General features: G+C 45.8%; 2 protein-coding genes across 2 annotated transcripts in view; one reads left to right on the top strand and one right to left on the bottom strand.

Moving 5' to 3' along the window:
* LOC147100515 (somatostatin-2-like) overlaps positions 1–20499 on the top strand; it is a 64402-nt gene that overhangs the window by 6983 nt on the left and 36920 nt on the right. The gene's annotated exons all lie outside the window — the stretch shown is intronic.
* Positions 2162–13557, bottom strand: LOC147100516 (uncharacterized). The gene is made up of 5 exons (XM_085966849.1): positions 13304–13557; positions 11473–11618; positions 9590–9694; positions 8771–8874; positions 2162–3339 (listed from the first exon to the last, which is right to left on the bottom strand). Exons 1-5 carry the CDS (start codon positions 13436–13438, stop codon positions 3167–3169), a joined length of 663 nt encoding a protein of 220 aa, XP_085822975.1. The 5' UTR covers positions 13439–13557; the 3' UTR covers positions 2162–3166.

The raw sequence follows: 20499 nt of genomic DNA, 5'->3' as shown, positions 1-20499 counted from the left end.
GTGATACTGCATTGCTGAAAGCCTTGTCCAGCGTAAGATCCTTTTCTGATAGAAGCTGTTTCTGGGTTCCTTCACTTTGAAGCCCACACACAAACTTGTCCCTTAAAGTATCTGCTAGTCCCGTTCCAAACTGGCACTGTTTCGATAGCTTGCGCAGTTCCGTTAAATACTCCGCATTACTTTCATCTTTATGCTGGCTCCTTTTGTGAAACTTAAATCTTTCTGCTATCAGCAGCGGCGTGGGGTTTAAGTGGTCCTGTAGGATTGACGCTATGTTTTCAAAATCCTTTTCCACTGGCTTCTCTGGGGTTGCTAGGTTTCGTAGTAAGCCATACGTTTTTGCACCCATTGAATTCAACAATACCAGCACTTTCTTGTCATCTGGCACTTAATTCGCCTTGCAGTATACTTCTATGCGTTTGACATATGTCATCCAATCTTTGACTTCATTGTAGAACGCTGTGATACTGCCACTCTTCGGCATTTTTGGGTGTGATTAGACTGGCTTAAAATGGCATCTCCCGCGCTTTCCTTTCTTCCCCGCTGCGCCTTAAAATGGCGTCTCCCGCGCTTTCCTTTCTTCCCCGCTGCGGCTTAAAATGGCGTCTCCCGCGCTGCTGCCAACGCTGCTGTCGGCGGTCCTTGTGGCAAATGGCGACGTCCTGTGGGTTTCGTGCGCTGCTCCTGCGCTGCTGCCGATGCCGCTCTCTGCGGTCCTCGTGGCAATGGCAGCGCCTCGCGTTTTCCTGCGCGCCTCTCTTCCCCCGTTGACGCTGCTCGGCCCTTGAACACCGGATGCGCTCTGCTCTCTCTCTCCTCTCTCCCCGTTGACGCCGCTCGGTCCTGAACACCGGCTGCGCCCTGTGCGCTCTGCCCTCTCTCCCCCGTCGACGCTGCTCGGCCTTTTTCTGTGCCGCTCGGTCGGCTCTAGCCGCTGCTGTCCAGGAAGCGTCTGCGCAGTACCTGTTGCCAGCCTGTTTCGCTGGACCACCGTGACTGGAAAGCCAAGCCTGGCTCTCGACAGCCTCCCCTGCAATGCTCAAATCTCCGCTGGATGACTGGGCGGTTGCCCGTGGTCGACGCCCGTGCTTCTGGACTCGACCTCCTTTCACTGTTCTCCAGGAGCGAATCCCTGGGAGGTGATGCAGAATTGCAGGTAGGTTCGAATCTGCTTCATCGCCAATGTTATATCCGTGTATCTTAATGTTGTGTCCTTCAATAATCAGACAACAGACTGCAGGGAACGATCAACAGTGTTTACTGAATGAGGGTTCAAACTGCAACTGACTGTACAGATCACTACTCAGGGTTATATACAGGTGTGGTCACTGCTGGTACTACAGGATACAGGAGCTGTAAAAAGTAGTTCTCCCCCTTAAAGGTACATACATTACACTCTTGGGGCTCATTTTATAATGTAAAAGTAGTATTACTTAATTGTGGAGAGTTTAATGGCCCCTATTTGCCAGCGTCGGGTTCCTGCATGTATCCTTGTGATTTAAGTCAGCACTTTGCTATACTGTAAATGTCTATGATTCTAAACAATCGGTCATTTGACCCATCATAGACAAGTTTCAGTGAGCTTACCCAGGAACACCGTGTAGATGTAACAAATTTATTCTCCTCTTCCATCTCCTCTCATACTGGCAGAGTTTCTGGGAGGGCTGGTCACAAAATCATAGATAATGTTTTATTGGCATTGCCACGCCCATCACTGGATGAGGCAGACAAGTTCTTGTTATACCTCCTGGGTTAAGGGCAGTCTAGTGCAGTGACCAATTAGTGTCGAGCTTGTGTGTTACTCTAAGAGTGCACTTGCATTACACGGTTGGCATAGCTACAAACCAGTATCGACTTTGCAATGACGCTAAACTTTGGCGTCTAAATCGGGTGTTAAGACCTGAATTGACTCCAACATGAAGCCGAATGAGATTCCTTTTTGCAAGGAGTCTCGCTCCACTTTGCTCTGGGGTCAGGTTGGCCTCTGACTCCAGATGTAGCCTGCAACTGCAGCGTCGGTGTGAAGCAGAATGGTTTGGCACTGATGCCACAGTGGTAGTGTGAATGTTCAAACCCAGCTTTTCAATCGTCTACGTATAACTTGTATTTAAATCCCAAAGCAACAGTTCCCCCAGCACAAGAAAATACAAGAATCACAACCTCAAGAATCAAAATACATTGATTTTATATGGTGGTATAATCCTTTTAACCCCCTCACTTTTTGGTTCTTCCAATTTTTTCCCACTGCCAAATATTTTTTCCATTTGTCTACTTCTAACTCCATCAAAACCACTTCTTCCTGACCACCATTGTTGAAATAATCTCCTGAAACTGAGTCGATCCAAGCAACTTATTCACTATGTGCAAGAGTTCAAACGCCAGGGGACAAAAAGTTTAAAAACTACTGTAGTTACCTCTTAGGTTTTGCCAGTCATCTAGGTTGGCATCTAACGCAAGCTCCAAAAAAGCTGCTGATGCAGAAAGAGCCCCGATTATAAGCCTATGACATGAAAAAAAAAGTAGTTACATGGGCTTGTAACAAACTGTGGGTGCATCTAATATTCCTTTGCACATATTGGAGGGGGAGGGGAGGGAAAGCATTTCTAGATGAAAGCTCGAAGTGGAAATATAAGTAGTGAAGGGACCTATGTTGGAACTTCCTTGGGGCGTCTGCTGCTCTGCCATCGTAACGTCAGTGGAAGTTTGGCAGAAACCCGTTTAAGCGTGTAAACGAAGTTTCTACCAAAGTTACAGCAGTGGAGCGGGAGAAGCCCCAAGGAAATTCATCCCGATAATCTATTTTCCAGGAGAGCCTATGAGCATATCTCCCCAGCAAACTTAGATTTCTGACACTTTATTTAGTGCATGTTCCAGTATTTTGGAATCTACAATGAATCTGGACATTGCAGTGTTTTTCATCTAGAAAGGGACTCTTGGATGAAAAGGGGAATTACTTTTTTTTTTACATTTTAAAATGTCAACCAAAAACAGATGACCGTGTAAGATCTGATGTCTTTATCTATTCCTTAAAAATGATTCTTTCTGATCTGCCTTCATGTGGATTAAGAACGAAGAGGTAGGTTTGACTAGATACAGAGAAATGGTTAAAATATGGATAGGAATGACGCTGCTAATAGACTGACAATGTCCTGAGGTAGTTGGTCAATCAAAACAAGTTTGTCTGTAGCATGAGATCGATGAACTCTTCCATGTCCACTGTACCATCACCGTTGGTGTCCACTTCTTTGATCATCTCCCGTAAATCTTGGTGTGAGAAGTAGACACCAGCAGACTTACAGGCATCTTTGAGATTGTCAAAGGTAATCTTTCCATCACCATCTGCAAGTAATCACATTTGCACACTTGCATAAAGAGCTGATAAATCTCCTTTTTGATTTGTGTTTTTCTCATTGTTCTTTCACAGTTGCAGTATTGTTCAAATGACAGGACATGAGATTTGTTGTAGCAGATAATTTGTTGCTCTAATTTCCGCTCAAACTGCCACCAGGACTCTCTTAATGCAAAATTGAGGTACTTGACAGCAAATCACACCACAAACCAGAGTGCCAGCTGTGGCTCAGTGGGTAGCACACTTGCCTCTGAGTCAGAAGTTTGTGGGTTCAAGTCCCACTCCAGGGACTTGCGCACATAAAGCTAGGCTGACACTCCAGTGCAGTGCTGAGGGAGTGCTGCACTGTCTAAGGTGCCGTCTTTCGGATGAGATGTTAAACCAAGGCCCTGTTTGCGCTCTCAGGTGGATGTAAATGATCCCATGGCATTATTTCAAAGCAGGGGAATTGTCCTGGCCAATATTTCTCCCTCAACCACAAACATTATCTGGTCATTTTCACATTGCTGTTTGTGGTAGCTTGCAGTGTGCAGATTGGCTACTGCGTTTCCCACATTACAACAGTGACTCCACTTCAAAAGTACTTCATTGAGATATCTGGTGGTTGTGAAAGGTGCTATATAAATGTAAGTCTTTCTTTCAGAAGGTTGGATTTTACCAACCGTGGCGGCCATATGCTCCTGGAGGGCGTCCGAGCACATGGAGATTCTCTTCCCTTCCAATGGGCAGAAGAGACCGCCCCAGGAGACCAACGCAGCCTGGTTGCACATTGCAAGCAGGGATGTCATCAGGAGGACCAGCCTGCAGTGGCGCAAGCCTTTCAATGATCTCAGTAGATCACGAAATGTTACTGCCACACTTGACCTCATCCTGCTGTGCCACTCATTACATCCCCATCACTCTGCCTTCCCTACCCTACTCTTGCACATCCTTACTCACACCAGCTTACCTCGCACTGCCACTCGTCCCTCTATCTATATTATCACTTCCCTATCTCACTGGCCACCCCTCACCCTAGTCCAATCATACCAACTAACCGCACACAGCAGGTGATTGTGGCGAAGGTTGTTGGTGCTGCTGTTGGGACTGATCATGGTGGGATTCTGAGGACCAAGGTGAGATAGTTTCAAGGGCACCAATGCTGATGGAATAGATGGCAGGTGAAGTAGAGATGACGGGAGCAATCTGTCAATGGTGGGAGAGGTAATAAGGTCAGACTGGATGGAGACTTGTGTAAAGAATCTGTAGTGGAAATGCAGTTTAGAGAAGCTCGTGGCTAAGGGAAGATATCTGATTCAGCTGGGAGCGCTGACTTGATATTTGAAGCGGTCAACTCATCAGCTGAAAGAATGGCCAGTGACCTCCCGCCTCCGCTTCACTGACCAGGTCTAGGCACAGCGGGAAACCAGTGGGCGAACTGTCAAAATCCAAAAGCTGGGAAGAAAGCATTATTAAGTAGCTGTAAACAAGCCGCTGATGACTTCAATTAACCCCTCCCCCCTCCCCCCTCCCCCTGCCCCCCCCCCCCTCCCCCTGCTGCTACGTGTTTGGTCTGCTCAGCACTGGCAGACCCAACATTTGGGAAAGGCACGTGGCGGCAGGTTGACAGCGGGGTCCCGACCCGCTGGAGGGGAAAAAAACACTCTCCCACCTGACCCGCCACCAATCGTGCCAGCTGACCACCCCCCTCCCCCACTGGAAAATTCTGCCCCAAGTGTCAAGATTTGTGGGATGTCACACTGCACCAAATCAGCTGACCTATGTAATCATATTTGCCCAAAGCCTGCAGGAAGCATTCCTGCTCTCTTCCTTTTGATAAGGTAAGATGCGCTGGACAGAATTGGTCTCTGCTGTGATCTCACTATCTGGGCTCACACACTGAGGATAGCAGCTTGGGCGAGGGATTGGAGAACGGCTACTCTGTATGAAATGCCCATGAGTCAGCAGCTTTAGGAGATGAGGAGGAGAGAAACTGGAAAATACTGGCCTGAATTTAGTTCAGCAAATGAGGAATCTTCTAAAAGGTACCTAGTAATGGTTAAATATGAAGGATAGAATTACAACTCTTTAGATGATTGGCAGCAGCTTTTTTTTCTTTATAAAAGATCATTCCGGAGATTACTGAGTTGCTAGGTGTTGCCTTGCCTTGTGGGCAATGTGAGAACTGATAATACCAGATCAATGATCCAAAGCATATAGAGAGCTGGCAAAGCCAACTCTATATTGAATTACACAATAACTATTTACATTCATATAGCCCTCATCACATAAATGAAAATCTCTCGGCACTTTACAAGGATGGAGAGGTAGACAAAGAGCTGAAAATAAAGGGCCTTTTGATTTGGGAGGAGAGAAACTAAAAGTACGTTGGAAGAGAAGTTTTAGGAGGATTTGATGAGCAGAGACGCAGCAAGACAATGGATTTGGGAGAGATTTCCAAAGGCGAGGGGCCTCCAATGGTACACTGGAGCCACAAGCAACAACCCTGAGTCCGAAGAACAGAGGTTATGAGAGAGAAAGAAAGACTTGCATTTATATAGCGCCTTTCATGACCTAGGGACATCTCCAAGCGCTTTACAGCCAATTAAGTAGTGTAGTCACTGATTGTAATTTAGGAAAGATTTTTAGCTGGAGAAGATTACCCAAGTAAGATCTGAAAATGAAGACCAAGGTTTTGATTAACTTCCTGTGGCACAGGGAGCTGGTGGAGACAGGGTGATGAATGTCATATTAAACAATGTTTGTGAAGGCTAGAGGCAAAGAAGCTGGTAAGGAGAGCATTAGGAAAAATCAATCTTTGAGCTGATGCAGCATGGATGATTGTTTTAGCAGCAGAGGGGGTGAGGTAGTGAAGTAAGTAGATAATGTTTTGGAAGATATTCTTCACGGCCGACTAAATGAGAAATACACAACTCTGCTTTGGGTTGAACAAACATTGAGCAGAGCTGTGTCTGTGACGTGGACTTGTTGGAAACACCAGAGTTACCAGATGCTGCCTCTTGTGGAGGGACTTAAACGGGAAGTGGTGGTGAGGTGAACACATGGTTGAATATCAATGGCCCATTCATGCAAGAGCCTTGTGGAGAAAGGTCATAGAATGCGGTGGTTTGTAGGTGTGATGAAATATGCCATTCATCACTCATCTGTATTCTGTGTGATTGTGACTGTGGTTTAGTTTCAGTTTCATTTCCCTTACCTCAGTTCCATTTCCTCACCTGTATTTTATTGTGTGTAGGGCTCCGCCCATACCTGGCCTCTACTTAAGCAGGCCCAGCGTGTCTCACATCCAGTACAGCCGACCTCTGGATGGGAGACACTTCTCCACTGTGTGTTACCTTCTAAGTTAATAAAAGCCTTGCTTTGTTCAGTTAACATTGAGTCTCGGATTTATTGAGGCACATCAGTAGGGATAAAGGGGTCCAAGAGTGGGCTTTTTAAGGAATGGGGCAGTCTTAAAAGGGGTGGAAACAAAGCCTGAAGAAAGGGAGAGAGTAGAAATGATGGTGAGAACTTTAATGCCCATGTGAAATGGGACAGCTTGGCACATGTGATGAAAGAAATCAGAAATTTCACACGTTCCTTCATTAACACCTGATTTGTATTGTATTTTAATTGTAAAATGAAGTAAATCACAACAGCAACAGGCAGCCAGGTAAGAGAATTCGCATGGAGCATAGGATGGCTAGAAAGGAAGCAAGTTCCCAACCACTGGGCAAAAGTCAAGAATTTCCAGGCTATAGATCAGGATGGTTGAGAGTTTGCTTCAGTTATGCACACATGATCTGTTGGCTCATACTGTGGAAGCTTGCATATAAAGAATGGCCACTTGGGGGAATGTGCATTCCCATAGAACTGTAACACAGTATGAGTGACTGCTTGAAGAGAACAAAAGGATTTCCATGGACTATACGAATCATGATCAAAATCTGGAGTGGCCTAACCAACAGTCCAGTGCACAAATATATCACCGTATGTCACTTTTATATAAAAAAAAAAGAAAGACGGTCCTATTGTCATTTCATTTGATTTAAATTAAAGATTGGAGCCAATCCTGGGGATGCACCAACATGCACGACCAGGGAGGGGTGGAGTGCAATCTGTTCTCCTGCTCCGCTGAATTCTGATCCACCCTTTTACTGCTGTGCAAAAAGACAACAGCCTTGTCACAGAGGAAGGAAAATCTCCGGGAGTCTCGTTCATAAGGACGTAAGAATTTTTAGGGACAGCAAAATGCCATTAGACCGAGCAAGCCTGTCCCTTGATCTCGGTCCAACCTATCTGCCTTCTCAACCATGTCCCCCAACCCCTTTTTCTGGCGTGGTTCTCCCAGAACTCTGAACTCCTTGCACATTGGAAGAGGCAAGTCGGGAACTAGAGGGCATAAATTTATGCACCTGAGGGGCCTTGACAGGGTGGCTGTGGAGCGGATGTTTCATTTTGTGGGAGAATCTAGGACTAGGGGTCACTGTTTAAAAATAAGGGGTCGCCCATTTAAGACAGATGAGAAATTTTTTTCTCACAAAAGGGTCGTGAGTCTCTGGAACTCTTCCTCAGAGGGTGGTGGAAGCAGAGTCTTTGAATATTTTTAAGGCAGAGGTAGATAGATTCTTGATACGCAAGGGGGTGAAAGGTTATCGGGAGTAGGCGGGAATGTGGAGTAATCAGAGCAGCCATGATCTTATTGAATGGCGCAGCAGGCTCGAGGGGCCAAGTGGCCTGCTCCTGCTCCTAATTCGTATGTTCGTATGGACAAAGGGATAGGTTAGAAGAATTTATTCTTAAGCAGCAGATTGTTAGGGCGTGTAATGCACTGTCAAACAATGGTGGTAGCAGAATTTTTGATAGGGAATGGGATAAATATTAGAAAAAGAAAAAAAATGAATGTATGGGGGAAAAGGGCAGGGAAATGGGACTGAATGGATAACTCTGAGAGCCGGCACAGGGAGGATGAGATGAGTGGCCTCTGTCTGTGCTGTAAAGTTCTATGATTCTCGGTCTTGCATTCTCTTGGCCACAAATGTTGTGCCGGAGCAACTGAGGAGAAAGTAGAGATTTGGCAAAGTTTGAGCAAAGTTTTGAGGGAATAGCCTCTTACACAAATTTTTATTATTTTATTCTCCCTTTTTAGATCTCATCCTTGCTCTTTCACCCCAAGCCATATTTTATAAGAGTGTGAGATCTACTCTGAGACATCTGTCAGTGTTGTCTGTAATAGAGACATAGGAAGAGGGCTTGGTCTCTAATACCTGCACCTCCACTTCCTTTGCTTGGAGAAAGGGACATTCCTCGACCAGGACTTGCTGAGACTGGGTAGCAACGCAGACTCATGTCCTGCTGCCATTCTGCAATACAGTGCCTTGAGCTGGTTGCCTAGTAATAATTCCTGCCTCGCTTTTTGAAAGTTGGCCTAAAATTACTTACCGCAGTCAAAGAGACTGAATCCCTGTTCAATCTCCTCGTAGATGTCTCTCGCATCTCCCTGATGCTCCATTACAATCTGAAGGAAATCCGAGAAGCTCACATTCCTGTGGAAAACACAAGATTCAGAAAGTGGGAAGTTTTCCATTCGCCAACAGCCTCAGTTCCAGCACAAAAATTCACCAAAAAACAAAAAATTGTAATTTAAGTAAGACAAAGGCAAGTTAACCATTCATCATAGACATGAGCAATGGAAGCTATAGGCTTCCCTGTTTTCTCAGTGTGTGTGTGCCATGTGATAGGGTACTGGAACAGGCAGGCTGGGAAGGTCCCAGATTTACCACATGGTCTGTGCTCATATTAGACAAAGTGATGGTGGGGCACTGTAGTTGGCCCCTGTATCTCTGGGTTATGAAGTGGGGGGGGGGGGGTGTTAATTAGCTAGGTTTCTGATCCTGAGTGGTATGTAATGGCATCTGCTGGAAAGTCCACATGCATTGGACATCCTGGAAGGACAGGATTGGACTTGTCGCTGATTATCTCCGCGGCCAGCTCGCTGTCTATCTGGGATCTCACATGAAGGATAGGTTTGTGGGTGAGGGTACCTGCTGATGCCCATTAAACCCTCCCTCCACAGAGTCAACACTTTGAGGAACAGGGTAGAGTAAAGGGGAAATGGGTTCAATCTGGCTGGATTGAAGGGATTGTGCGATATGCAGAGTGCTGACAAACGATTGATGTTGGTGAGCCATCAAATGTAACCATGTTGGGGTGGAAGTGTTGATTGTCACAGTGAAATACGGCAGTCATAACTACACTTACTCTTTCAACTGCCCCAAATTCCTTCGCGTTTTCCTCAGTTCCTCATGGTTGACGCTAAATCCCAGGGTCCGCATGGCTGTATAAACCTTATTTGGATTAAGATACCTGAGTAAAAACAGGTGATTAACATGAAGCATTTTCTTGCGCTAAATAAGTTAAATCCCATGAGTTTCTTTATATGCAGTAAGTTTTCAATATGTGCTGCTTAATTAGAAGTTATCAAAAATTGTCTTGTATTAGCAAAAACAACTTGCATTTATATAGTGCCTTTAATGTAGTAAAATGTGCCAAGGTGCTTTGCAGGAGCGTTATCAAACAAAATTAACACCGAGCTATGTGAGGAGCATGGTGGCATAGTGGTTAGCACTGTTGCCTCACAGCGCCAGGGACCGGGGTTCGAATCCGGCCTCGGGTGACTGTCTGTGTGGAGTTTGCACATTCTCCCCATGTTTGCGTGGGTTTCCTCCGGGTGCTCCGGTTTCCTCCCACAGTCCAAAGATGTGCTGGTTAGGTTGATTGGCCATGATAAATTGACCATTAGTGTTAGGGAGATTAAAATATGTGGGGTTACGGGGATAGGGTGGGATATGTGTTGGTGTAGGGGTTACGGGGATCGGGTGGGATATGTGTCGGTGCAGGCTCGATGGGCCGAAATGGCCTCTATCTGCACTGTGGGGTTTCTGTGATTCTGTGATATTGGGGCAGATCAGGTAGGTTTTAAGAACTGTCTTAAAGGAGGAGAGAGAGGTAGCGAGGCAGAGAGGTTTAGGGAGGAAATTCCAGAGCTTGGGGCCCAGGCAGCTGAAGGCATTGGTAGAGCGATTAAAAGTGGGGATGCGCAAGAGGCCAAAATTGGAGGAGCACAGCAATCTCTTAGGATTGTAGGGCTTGAAGAGGTTAGAGATAGGGAGGGGGCGAGGCCATGGAGGGATTTGAAAACGAGGGTGAGAATTTTAAAATCGAGGCATTGCTCAACTGGGAGCCAATGTAGGTCAGTGAGGACAGGGGTGATGGGTGAACGGGACTTGGTGCGAGTTAGGATACAAACATGAAGACCCCATGATTTGCAGAAATGACCACTCCCACAGGGTGAGAGGACTTGTAGTGCTGTTAAAGGAACACTTGGGATACAGCTTGCCTGCTTAAGAATACAGTTCTTGCTAGTTACCCTGGTATTATTGCCCCTTTGACCCTTGGCCTCCATATGGGTCCAGGAATATGGTGACTGAGAGAATAAATTTCAGATTCATTTTTGTTGAATTTTCTAACTGCTGTGTTTTTGCTCAAATTTTATCTCCTTCTTCATCCTTCTGGCTTGACACCACTGCTGTCCACGTACACAGCCATTCTCACTGGCTGCTCACGTAGGTAACAGGATATTGGCTCAGCTAAGTGGTTGCTCCTGGGTTTGCTCTGTTCTGGGGCATTTCCCTCTGATTCCCCCTCTCCACCACCCTCCCCTTCCCCTTGCCACCACCCTCCCCTCCTCACACAGTATCTCCATACTCGATGCAGCTGGAACCAGGAAGTGAACATGACCATAACTTCAGTCCATTCACTCCATTACACTAAGTGTTTGCATGGACAGTGTTACCGTATCACCCCCAAGCTTTAATATCTTGTAATATACACTACTCTGTTGTATTTGTTCTGTTCTAATTAGAGCAAGATGCCCAGTCATTTCGCACACCAAGCCCTGTGGTATATATTTTTTTAAACTACAAAACCCGAAGATGAGTTCTTCCCAAAACGTTAACCTTCTCTCTTCACAGATGTTGGCTGACTTGCTGTAGATTTCCAGCATTTTCGGTATTGTTTCAGACTTGCAGTGATTTGCTTTTTGTGAATTCTGTGGTGTATTGACAGTTTCCTGTCCCACTCACCCTGTGTTACTTGTGTCAGTGGTGTCGAACACTACCCTGAGATCCCTGATGTCTTGGGCTGTCAGTTCCTGATGGATTTTGTCAGACAGCTGTCTCTCAGCTATTTTCTGCCGTTCACCTTTCCAGTCCTGAAGAAAAGCCAGTAGCTGCAGAGGAAAGAAAATTGAAGAGGTCATAGAGCTCCAAAGTGCCCCAATGGCTCAACAGCTAAAATCACCATCTAGTGTGTAACGGAACCATACAACAGCAACAACTTGCATTTATATGGCATCTTTAACATAGTAAAGTGTCCCAAGGTGCTTCGCAGGGGTGTAATCAGGCAAAAATTGGCACCGAGCCAAAGAAGGAAACATTAGGACAGGTGATCAAAAGCTTGGTCAAAGAGGTAGGGTTTTAAGGAGTGTCTTAAAGGAGTAAAGAGAGGTAGAGAAGCGGAGAGGTTTAGGGAGGGAATTCCAGAGCTTAAGGCTTACATGGCTGGAGGCATAGCCCCCAATGGTGGGGCAAAGGAAGTTAAGGATGCACAAGAGGCCAGAATTGGAGGAACTCAGAGTCCTTGGAGGATTGGGGGGCTGGAGGAGGTTACAGAGATTAGGAGGCGAAGCCATGGAGAGATTTTAAATTCAAGGCATTGGTGGGCCAGGAGCCAATGTAGGTCAGCGAGCACAGGCGCGATGGTTGATCGGGACTTGTTGCGAGTTAGGATGCGGACAGCCGAGAAGGACTTATCATCCATTCCTGGTCCACGCTGAGTTAGTTGATCTCGGCCTGAACAGCAGCAGGGGCGCTACAAGAGGGGTCAGTGTTCCCGAGATAGGGAGGAGAAAAGCCTGTCTGGATTCTCACTCCTGATCACTATGCATTGACTCCTGCTGGGAAGTGCTTGGGTGTAGATTTTGAGTAATATCTCCCCTTTCAGTTGGGTAGTCTGCCAACATTGAGTCCAGGCTTGCAAATGAAGAATGGTCACATGTCTACTCACATGAATCAGGAGTGGATGGCATAAAAAACTATTATGGGGCCTCAATAAAAAAGACAAAATTACTTGAGAAATTGTTCGTACATTTAGGATTCGTGCTTTCCATAAGTGCACTCTGAGTGGTGAAAAGTCAAGGTCCCTAGCGCAGGTCACCACTGAAAAGAACGAGAGAGATGAGGTATATCAAGGAGTAGTAATTAGAAAATATAGAGCACTGACTGACTGTATTGCAGTAGAGCAGACCTATTACTTGGGTCTTGTGGACTACTGCCAGATTCTCTCACATAGAGGCATACCCCCGCACACGCAGATATATACACACACGCAGACCCACACACACACACACACACGTGTATCTTTAATACCAACCAGGATGAGCTTCACAACTAGCACAGCCAACTTTCAATATCTTAAACCTCTTATTATTTTGTTTATTATCGCCTTCAGCTGGGGATCAGGTGAATAATGGCCAGAGTTGGCGGGCGGGTCAGAGGAAGAGACAGTGGTTGGTGTCTACGGAACCATAACCCTGTTCAGAAGTAACATTGTTAGGAGAGGAAGGGAGGGGAAAGAATTGGAGAGGAAAAGAAAGTAGGAAACCAATCAAATAGGGCAAGGTAAGATACTGAGCAAACAAAAAAAGGAAAAACATAAAGATGCTTATTCTCAGCCACACAATTGCAGGGGCTGCATTTTAGGGTCTGTGCAACACACACAGTAGAGCAGAAGGAAAGGGGCACATGAGATAGAGAAACTACCATGACAAACTCACTGAGCACCCCTGAAAATTCTCAGATCAGCTCTGACAACGAGTCTCCATTTTAACATGACGAGGATTAAGAACAGCCTTACCTTCTGCCTCCATATAGCAGGTGGGGGCACGGATTCGGGTTTAATGGGATCAGGGGGACGCTTGTTAATCTCTGAAGTTTCTTGAGGCTTTGTGGTGGTTCTCTTCTTCACAAAGGTTTTCTTCTTTGAAGGCATTCCCCAGTTTTATACCAATATCACGAGGCCTACTGAGGGCCAGCACCTGAAGCTTGGAGGAAAATGTTTTAAAACTTGGTTACTATTAGCAACCCAAGTCAACAGAGTCTTGGCCTGCTGCTGTAGACATGGAGGTGGGTCACCAGAGGGTGCTGTTTGAGCTGAAACCAGCTCTCAGTAGTTTCAGAGCTTTTGCTGTCTCTCCAAGTCAATTTACTTGAGGAAACCCAAACGGGAGTCTCTTTGTTGACTGAATTAAATTGATGTTTGTAGCTTTCTTACATGTAGTCAATACTAGTTTGATTAATTTTGTGTCATTAAAAGATTTGTACCTTGTAGATAAACAATCCCCACAGACTGTCATGACTTGGGGTTGATGCCAAGACCAGTTAAGGTTGCCATTTGCCGTAAGGTGCTGTTTCGGACTGAGTTTTGAGTGAGGTGCCCGGAAAGCTTCTAAAATATAAACTTGGCCAGCCCGCCGGGGCTAGAAATTTGTCTCGGGCGGAGGCGCGCAACGGGCGGTATCAGATCGGCCGCCCGTCCTACGCAGCGCCTGGTATTCAGTTCCATTGCAGTCAATAGAATTGACTATCGGGGGCTGCGTAGAATGGGCGGCCGATCCGATCCCGCCCGTGTAGCGCCACCCGCCCGAGATGAATTTCTTAGATTTTAAAGTCTATTTTTTCCACCACTTTGACTCATGATGTGGAGATTAAAGTCTTTGGTGATTTTTTTTTTTATCAGCAGCAAAGCAAAGCTCAGAAACTGAAGGTCAAAAGTGTCAACAGTGTGGAAATGTTAGAAGGGAGATTTACAGTCAGGAAGCAAATCCGATCACAAACCCATAATGATAGTGGAATACACGTGTGAATGTACAAAAAGTACCCAATCGGAACACGGGGCTTTAATGTGAGAATGCATTTTATACTAAACTTAAAATGTCTCTCACCAACACTTCTCTTCACATGCAACAAATCACTTTGAACAGCAGTGACTTGTCACAGAATCATAGAAACTTATGGCAGAGAAGGAGGCCATTCAGCCCATCGTGTCTGTGCCAGCCGAAAAAGAGCCATCCAGCCTTTCTGCCTCTACCATCCTTTCAGGCAGTGAGTTCCAGACCCTCACCACCCTCTGAGTGAAAAAAGTTCTCCTCAACTCCCCTCTACCAATTGCTTTAAATCTATGCCCCCTGGTTATTGACCTCTCTGCTAGGGGAAATAGGTCCTTCCTATCCACTCTATCTAGGCCCCTCATAATTTTATACACCTCAATCAAATCTCCCCTCAGCCTCCTCTGCTCCAAAGAAAACAACCCCAGCTTTGCCAATCTTTCCTCATAGTTAAAATTATGTGATGCAGTAGTCATTTTACACACACAAGAATCCCACAAACATTAATGAGATAAATGATCTTTGTTTTTTTTCTTATGGTGTTGATTGAGGAAGGAATGTTGGCCAGCACATCTTCAAATAGTGCTATGGGAACTTTAATGTTCACCAGAACCACAGGCAGATGGAGCCTCCATTTGAGATTGGATAGGCTGGGGTTGTTTTCTTTGGAACAGAGGAGGCTGTGGGGAGACCTAATTGAGGTGTATAAAGTTATGAGGGTCCTAGATCGAGTGGACTTGAGGAGAATTTTTTCACCCAGAGGGTTGTGGGGGTCTGGAACTCACTGCCTGAAAGGGTGGTAGAGGCAGAAACCCTCATCACATTTAAGAAGTACTTGGATATGCACTTGAAGTGCCGAAACCTACAGGGCTACGGACCAAGTGCTGGAAAGTGGGATTAGGGTGGATAGCTCTTTGGCGGCCGGCATGGACAAGATGGGCCGAATGGCCTCCTCCTGTGCTGTAAATTTTCTATGATGATGATTAACACCTCATCAGAATTGACACCAGCCACACACAATACAGTGCTTCTTCAGTGCTGCACTGGAGTGTCAGACTGGATTATGGACTCAGATCCTAGACTGGGAACCTGAACCTACAACTTTCTAGCTCCGAGGTGAGAGAGCTACCACTTAAAAAGGAAAAGAAAAGATTGAATTTAGATGATTCTATTGTGCAGATTTATTTTGGGTTGATAAAAATACAGTAGGACCTCATTAAGTTGGCCCTGGCCAGAAGTGGTTGACTTCACACTGTGACGGGGCCAGCGAGGCGTAAAGCTCGACAGTCGGTTTTGACTGGGCCCCATTGTAAATGCAACCGTGTTGCAAAAACATTTTAGCAACTTGCATTCTAAGAGTAACAGAAGGAGATTCTAACAGAATGTGGCCATGCCAGGATCGGCTGTGGTGTGGCATATATATCCTTACCTAAGAAAGGATATACTTGCCATAGAGGGAGTGCAGTGAAGGTTCACCAGACTGATTCCTGGGATGGCAGGACTGTCTTATGAGGAGAGGTTGGGTCGACCAGGCCTGTATTCACTAGAGTTTAGAAGAATGAGAGGGGATCTCATTGAAACGTATAAAATTCTGACCGGGCTAGACAGACTGGATGCAGGGAGGATGTTTCCCCTGGCTGGGGGGTCTAGAACGAGGGGGTCACAGTCTCAGGATACAGGGTAGTGTAGGAGTCTCTGCACTCCTAACAAAGAATCTATAACTTACTGGAAGTTAACAAACTGAATTTATTGTCTAAGAACTTTACAAAACAAGAAACTACAGGAGAAGCTCAAAACAGGTCTTTTCTCTTTCAATCCACACGAGGACTGGCTGGCCCTGCCCTCTACCTCTGACGTCATGACGTCATCACATTTCCTGCCGAAGGGGACGTCACGTGACCCACGCGATGACGTCATCGCGTCAGATCGCGATGTTGTCGATCTAGCTCTGTTTAACCAGAGCCAACTTGAAAGGTTGGTTACAGACAATTATGTAAGTCACTAAGAGTCTCTTAGTGGTTTTGCCACAGTAGGACATTTAGGACTGAGATGAGGAGAAATTTCTTCACTCAGAGGGTGGTGAACCTGTGGAATTCTCTACCACAGAAGACTGTGGAGGCCAAGTCACTGAATATATTTAAGAAGGAGATAGATAGATTTCTAGACCGAAAAGGCATCAAGGGGTATGGGGAGAGAGCGGGAATATGGTATTGAGATAGAGGATCAGCCATGATCATATTGAATGGCGGAGCAGGCTCGAGGGGCCGACTCCTGCTCCTATTTTTCTGTGTTTCTATGTGGCAGGAAGAGCAACTGGAACTTTAGTATCGCCATCAACCAAAGGGATTCAACTCGGGTAGCAGTTCAAATGTAAACCACACACTTACCTGGAAGGTTTGGTGGGTGATTGACTAAAGCTGCTTTTTGTTATTGGGCGAGAGCCGTACTAATGGCACCAGATTCTGACACTCGGGTCTCCGGCAGCCAGCGTCACCTGAAAGGACACTTGTGCGGATTCGCTAAAGCTGGTGGCAAAGTTACTACAGAGTGGTACAAAAGCAACTTTTGAGGGGGTTATAAAGGCTTAGATATGTTGGCTCGGGGCCAGAAAAGTGTCTGGACACCCCGAATGGAAAAGCGGCTGAGCTGGTGGACCTCGGCATCCCTAATATCAACTCATTCTGTGGAGAGGGAGTGAGGGGAGACAGCAGGCTCCTTCCCCACAGAGAAAGGAGACACGTTCAGACTATTAGTCCCCAATCTCTCTCCCATACCTTAGTACGATAGCAAAATACTGCGGATGTTGGAAATCCGAAATAACAACAGAAAATTCTGGAAAAACTCAGCAGGTCAGGCAACATCCGTGGACAGAAATTTGAGTTGACGTTTCGGGTCGAACCCTTCTTAGGGTTCGACCCGAAACGTCAACTCAAATTTCTGTCCACGGATGTTGCCTGACCTGCTGAGTTTTTCCAGAATTTTCTGTTGTTATCTCGCCCATACCTGTTGGGGCCTGACTGCAGCCATATTGATGCCCTTATAATCATCACATTTTTGAAGATGCCTGTCAACTTGGATCCCTGGAGTAACAGTCAATGGGCGTAGCGATGAGGGATCGTTTCTGTTATTGATCAAGGCGAGTTGGGTATTTACATTAACAATGATCAACTCCTGGGCACGTGCCAGTTTTGGAGAACTTGATTTCTGGAATCCCAATTGTTAAATCAAAGACCAACGAGAAATTGTGCAATATTGACTAAGGGAGCTATTGGAGAATCGTAACGAGAAGTACACTGAGAAAGAGAAAGATGTACGAGGAGTTACTCAGCAAGGTCGCCCTTTTAGATTCTGACATTAAGGGGTCGATTTTCCCGAAGCTGTCGGGAAGAAGGCAGGACTACAACTTTTGGGTTTTAAACCCGCCTGCATCGACGTCTGGCCAATCCGCGTGATTTTCCCTTGATTGACCTTGTTGAGCCCGCCCAGCAGGCTCAGCAGGCCAATTAAGGGCCACCCGGCAATAGGTGACGTCACAGACTGAAATTTCATCTGTCAAGAGTTCTTGACAGATGAAATATCAGTGTTTCACAGCTGTTTGAAGCTGCCAAACACTGACAGTCTGAGTTCTAATATGAGTCCTTCTGCACAGACTCAGTTAGAACTCTCAGCAGCACTCAAAGCTGAAGGCTGTCACTTTTCACAGATCGCAGCCGTTCAGCTTTAAGTGCCGGCTGAGTGATGGGCTCCCGACGGCTACAGGAAGAAAGGCTGTTAAGGTAATTACAGGAAAGTAAAAGTTCTTTACACACTTTAGACACACCAAACACACTTACCTTTGCACTCATGCACCCATCACTCACCTGAACACCGACATCGCGACCCCTCCAACTCCTTCAACCCGACGGCCCGCCTGCTCTAACCTGGCGTGGTTTGGAGCCGTCAGGAATCCCACACGAAACCCCTCAAAATAGGGATTAGGCTAAAAACTGCCTGTTAACTACCTGTTAACAGGCAGTTAATTGGCACTAATCCCTTCCCGCCTGGGGTCGGCGGGTCCCAGTGCGGGGCGGGTACCCACCACCTCTGAAACTTGCGTGGAGCGGGGTTTTGGGCGGGATGGTGTCGGGACCCCCGAATTCGGGATTTCCCCCCCCCACACGCCTGAAACCCCGCCTGACGGCTCCAGGAAAATCGACCCCTAAGCCTCCGGCTCATCCTTTCATCCACAGGAAACAAGTGGCATGCAGGAATTTCGAGAACCCAAACTAAAATAATTTCAGAATTAAAGTAAGTAGTAAATATTTTGGATGCCCCAAAGAGGTACCTTGAGTATAAAAGATAGAGGGGTGATCTGATCGAGGTGTTTTAAAACGTTAAAAGCATTCGATAGGGTAGATACGGAGAAACTATTTTCTCTAGTGGAGGAATCAAGAATGAGGGGACATAATCTTAAAGTTAGAGCCAGGCCATTTAGGAGGCAAATCAGAAAGCACTTATTCACATAAGGGGTAGTAGAAATCTGGAATCCTCTCCCCCCAAAAGGCTGTGGATGCTGGGACAATTGGAGCTTTCAAGACTGAAATCAATAGATTTTTGTTAGGTAAGGAGGATATAAAGGGATATGGGAGGCGGGTAAATGAAGCAGAGGCACAGATCAGCCATAATCTTATTGAATGGAGGAGCAGGCGCAAAGAGCTGAATGGCCTACTCCTGTTCCTATGAGGGGAGAATTTGTGACAGACTAGATGCAGGAAGGATGTTCCCGATGGCGGGGTAGTCCAGCACCAGGGGTCACAGTTTAAGGATAAGGGGTAAGCCATTTAGGACTGAGATAAGGAGGAATTTCTTCACCCAGAGAGTGGTGAACCTGTGGAATTCTCTACCACAGAAGGCAGTAGAGGCCAATTCATTAAATATATTCAAGAAGGAGTTAGATATATTTCTTAAAGCTAAAGGGATCAAGGGATATGGGGAGAAAGCAGGGACAAGGTATAATGATATAAGCAAATAGTGATGATATTTGTCTGTGTTTGATTACTTATGCCTTACAGCATATTTGTCTGTGTTTTTGATTACTTGTGCCTGACCAGCAGAGGTCATGTGAGAGACAAGCAGTCCAGAGGAGTTTTACTTTCAGTTTCATTCTAGATGCACCACAGCATAGTGTGTTCTGTAAAAAGCTGTAGAAAGTCTTGAACAAGACTTTAGATTAAACAACATTCTCTTTCAGAAATGAGTCTTTATTGAACCCAAAAAGAAATCAAAACATGATGTCAGAAGTGGCTGAAAGAGAAAAAATCTGAAGTTAGCAACTTGATGGGACAGTGAAAGCAGTTGTGGCAAGTAAGCAAAATCAGCTCTCCACATATTAGCAAGCCAAAAGAGAACATCGTTGCTTACCATTAGAGAATAGCTAACGAAGTGAAAAATGGAAGGTTTACACCCACCGGCGACGCTTCAATTAACAGGTAATGTGGCTGAAAATTGGAGAAGGTTCAAACAACGTTTAGAGTTGTATTTAGCGGCAATCGGAGCTGACAAGAAAAGTAATAAACAGAAATCGTCACTGTTCTTGCATGTCGTGGGTGATAAAGCGCTGGAGGTGTATAATAACTTCACATTCGCTGTTGATGGAGACAAAATGAAGCTAGATAAAATAATGGAACAGTTTGAGGCCTACTGTATACCTAAACGCAATGTGACCTTTGAGAGGCACAAATTTTTCACGTGTACAGAAAATCGGCGAGACTATTGATCAGTATGTGACTGAACTGAGAAACCGGAGCAAATCGTGTGAATTTGGGGGACTCACAGACTCGCTGATAAAAGACAGACTGGTGTGTGGTATTTGAGATAATGGTCTAAGGGAAAGACTGCTAAGAGAGCAAGATCTAGACCTGGGAAAAGCCATAGCACTGTGTAGGGTTACAGAGACTGTGAAGTTGCAGGCAAAGGAGCTGTTCAGTGACAGTAGCTGCAACGTGGATGCAGTGAGAAAGAACGGATACAAACCGTTTAACAAAGAGAGCGCCAATGTGAAAAAAGAGACGTGGCCAGAAAATGAAAGAGACAATCGGAAGTCATGTAGTCGATGCGGTACACAGCATCCACCAAGAAAGTGTCCAGCATATGGTAAAACATGCAATAGATGCAACAAAAACAACCA

This window comes from Somniosus microcephalus, chromosome 25, assembly GCF_052327205.1.
Source record: "Somniosus microcephalus isolate GS21.2 chromosome 25, FLI_Smic_1.0, whole genome shotgun sequence".
NCBI lineage: Eukaryota > Metazoa > Chordata > Chondrichthyes > Squaliformes > Somniosidae > Somniosus > Somniosus microcephalus.
The sequence above is the reverse complement of the archived record's forward strand: the minus strand, read 5'-3'. Positions and strand labels throughout refer to the sequence as shown.

What these genes read in the sequence shown, in the direction of transcription:
- LOC147100516 (XM_085966849.1), bottom strand. Translation starts at nt 13,438, where the DNA reads ATGCCTTCAAAGAAGAAAACCTTTGTGAAGAAGAGAACCACCACAAAG. An exon ending in CTGCTATATGGAGGCAGAAG is followed by an intron (nt 11,619 to 13,303) that starts GTAAGGCTGTTC and finishes TTTCCTCTGCAG; the next exon opens with CTACTGGCTTTTCTTCAGGA. An exon ending in ACTGACACAAGTAACACAGG is followed by an intron (nt 9,695 to 11,472) that starts GTGAGTGGGACA and finishes GTTTTTACTCAG; the next exon opens with GTATCTTAATCCAAATAAGG.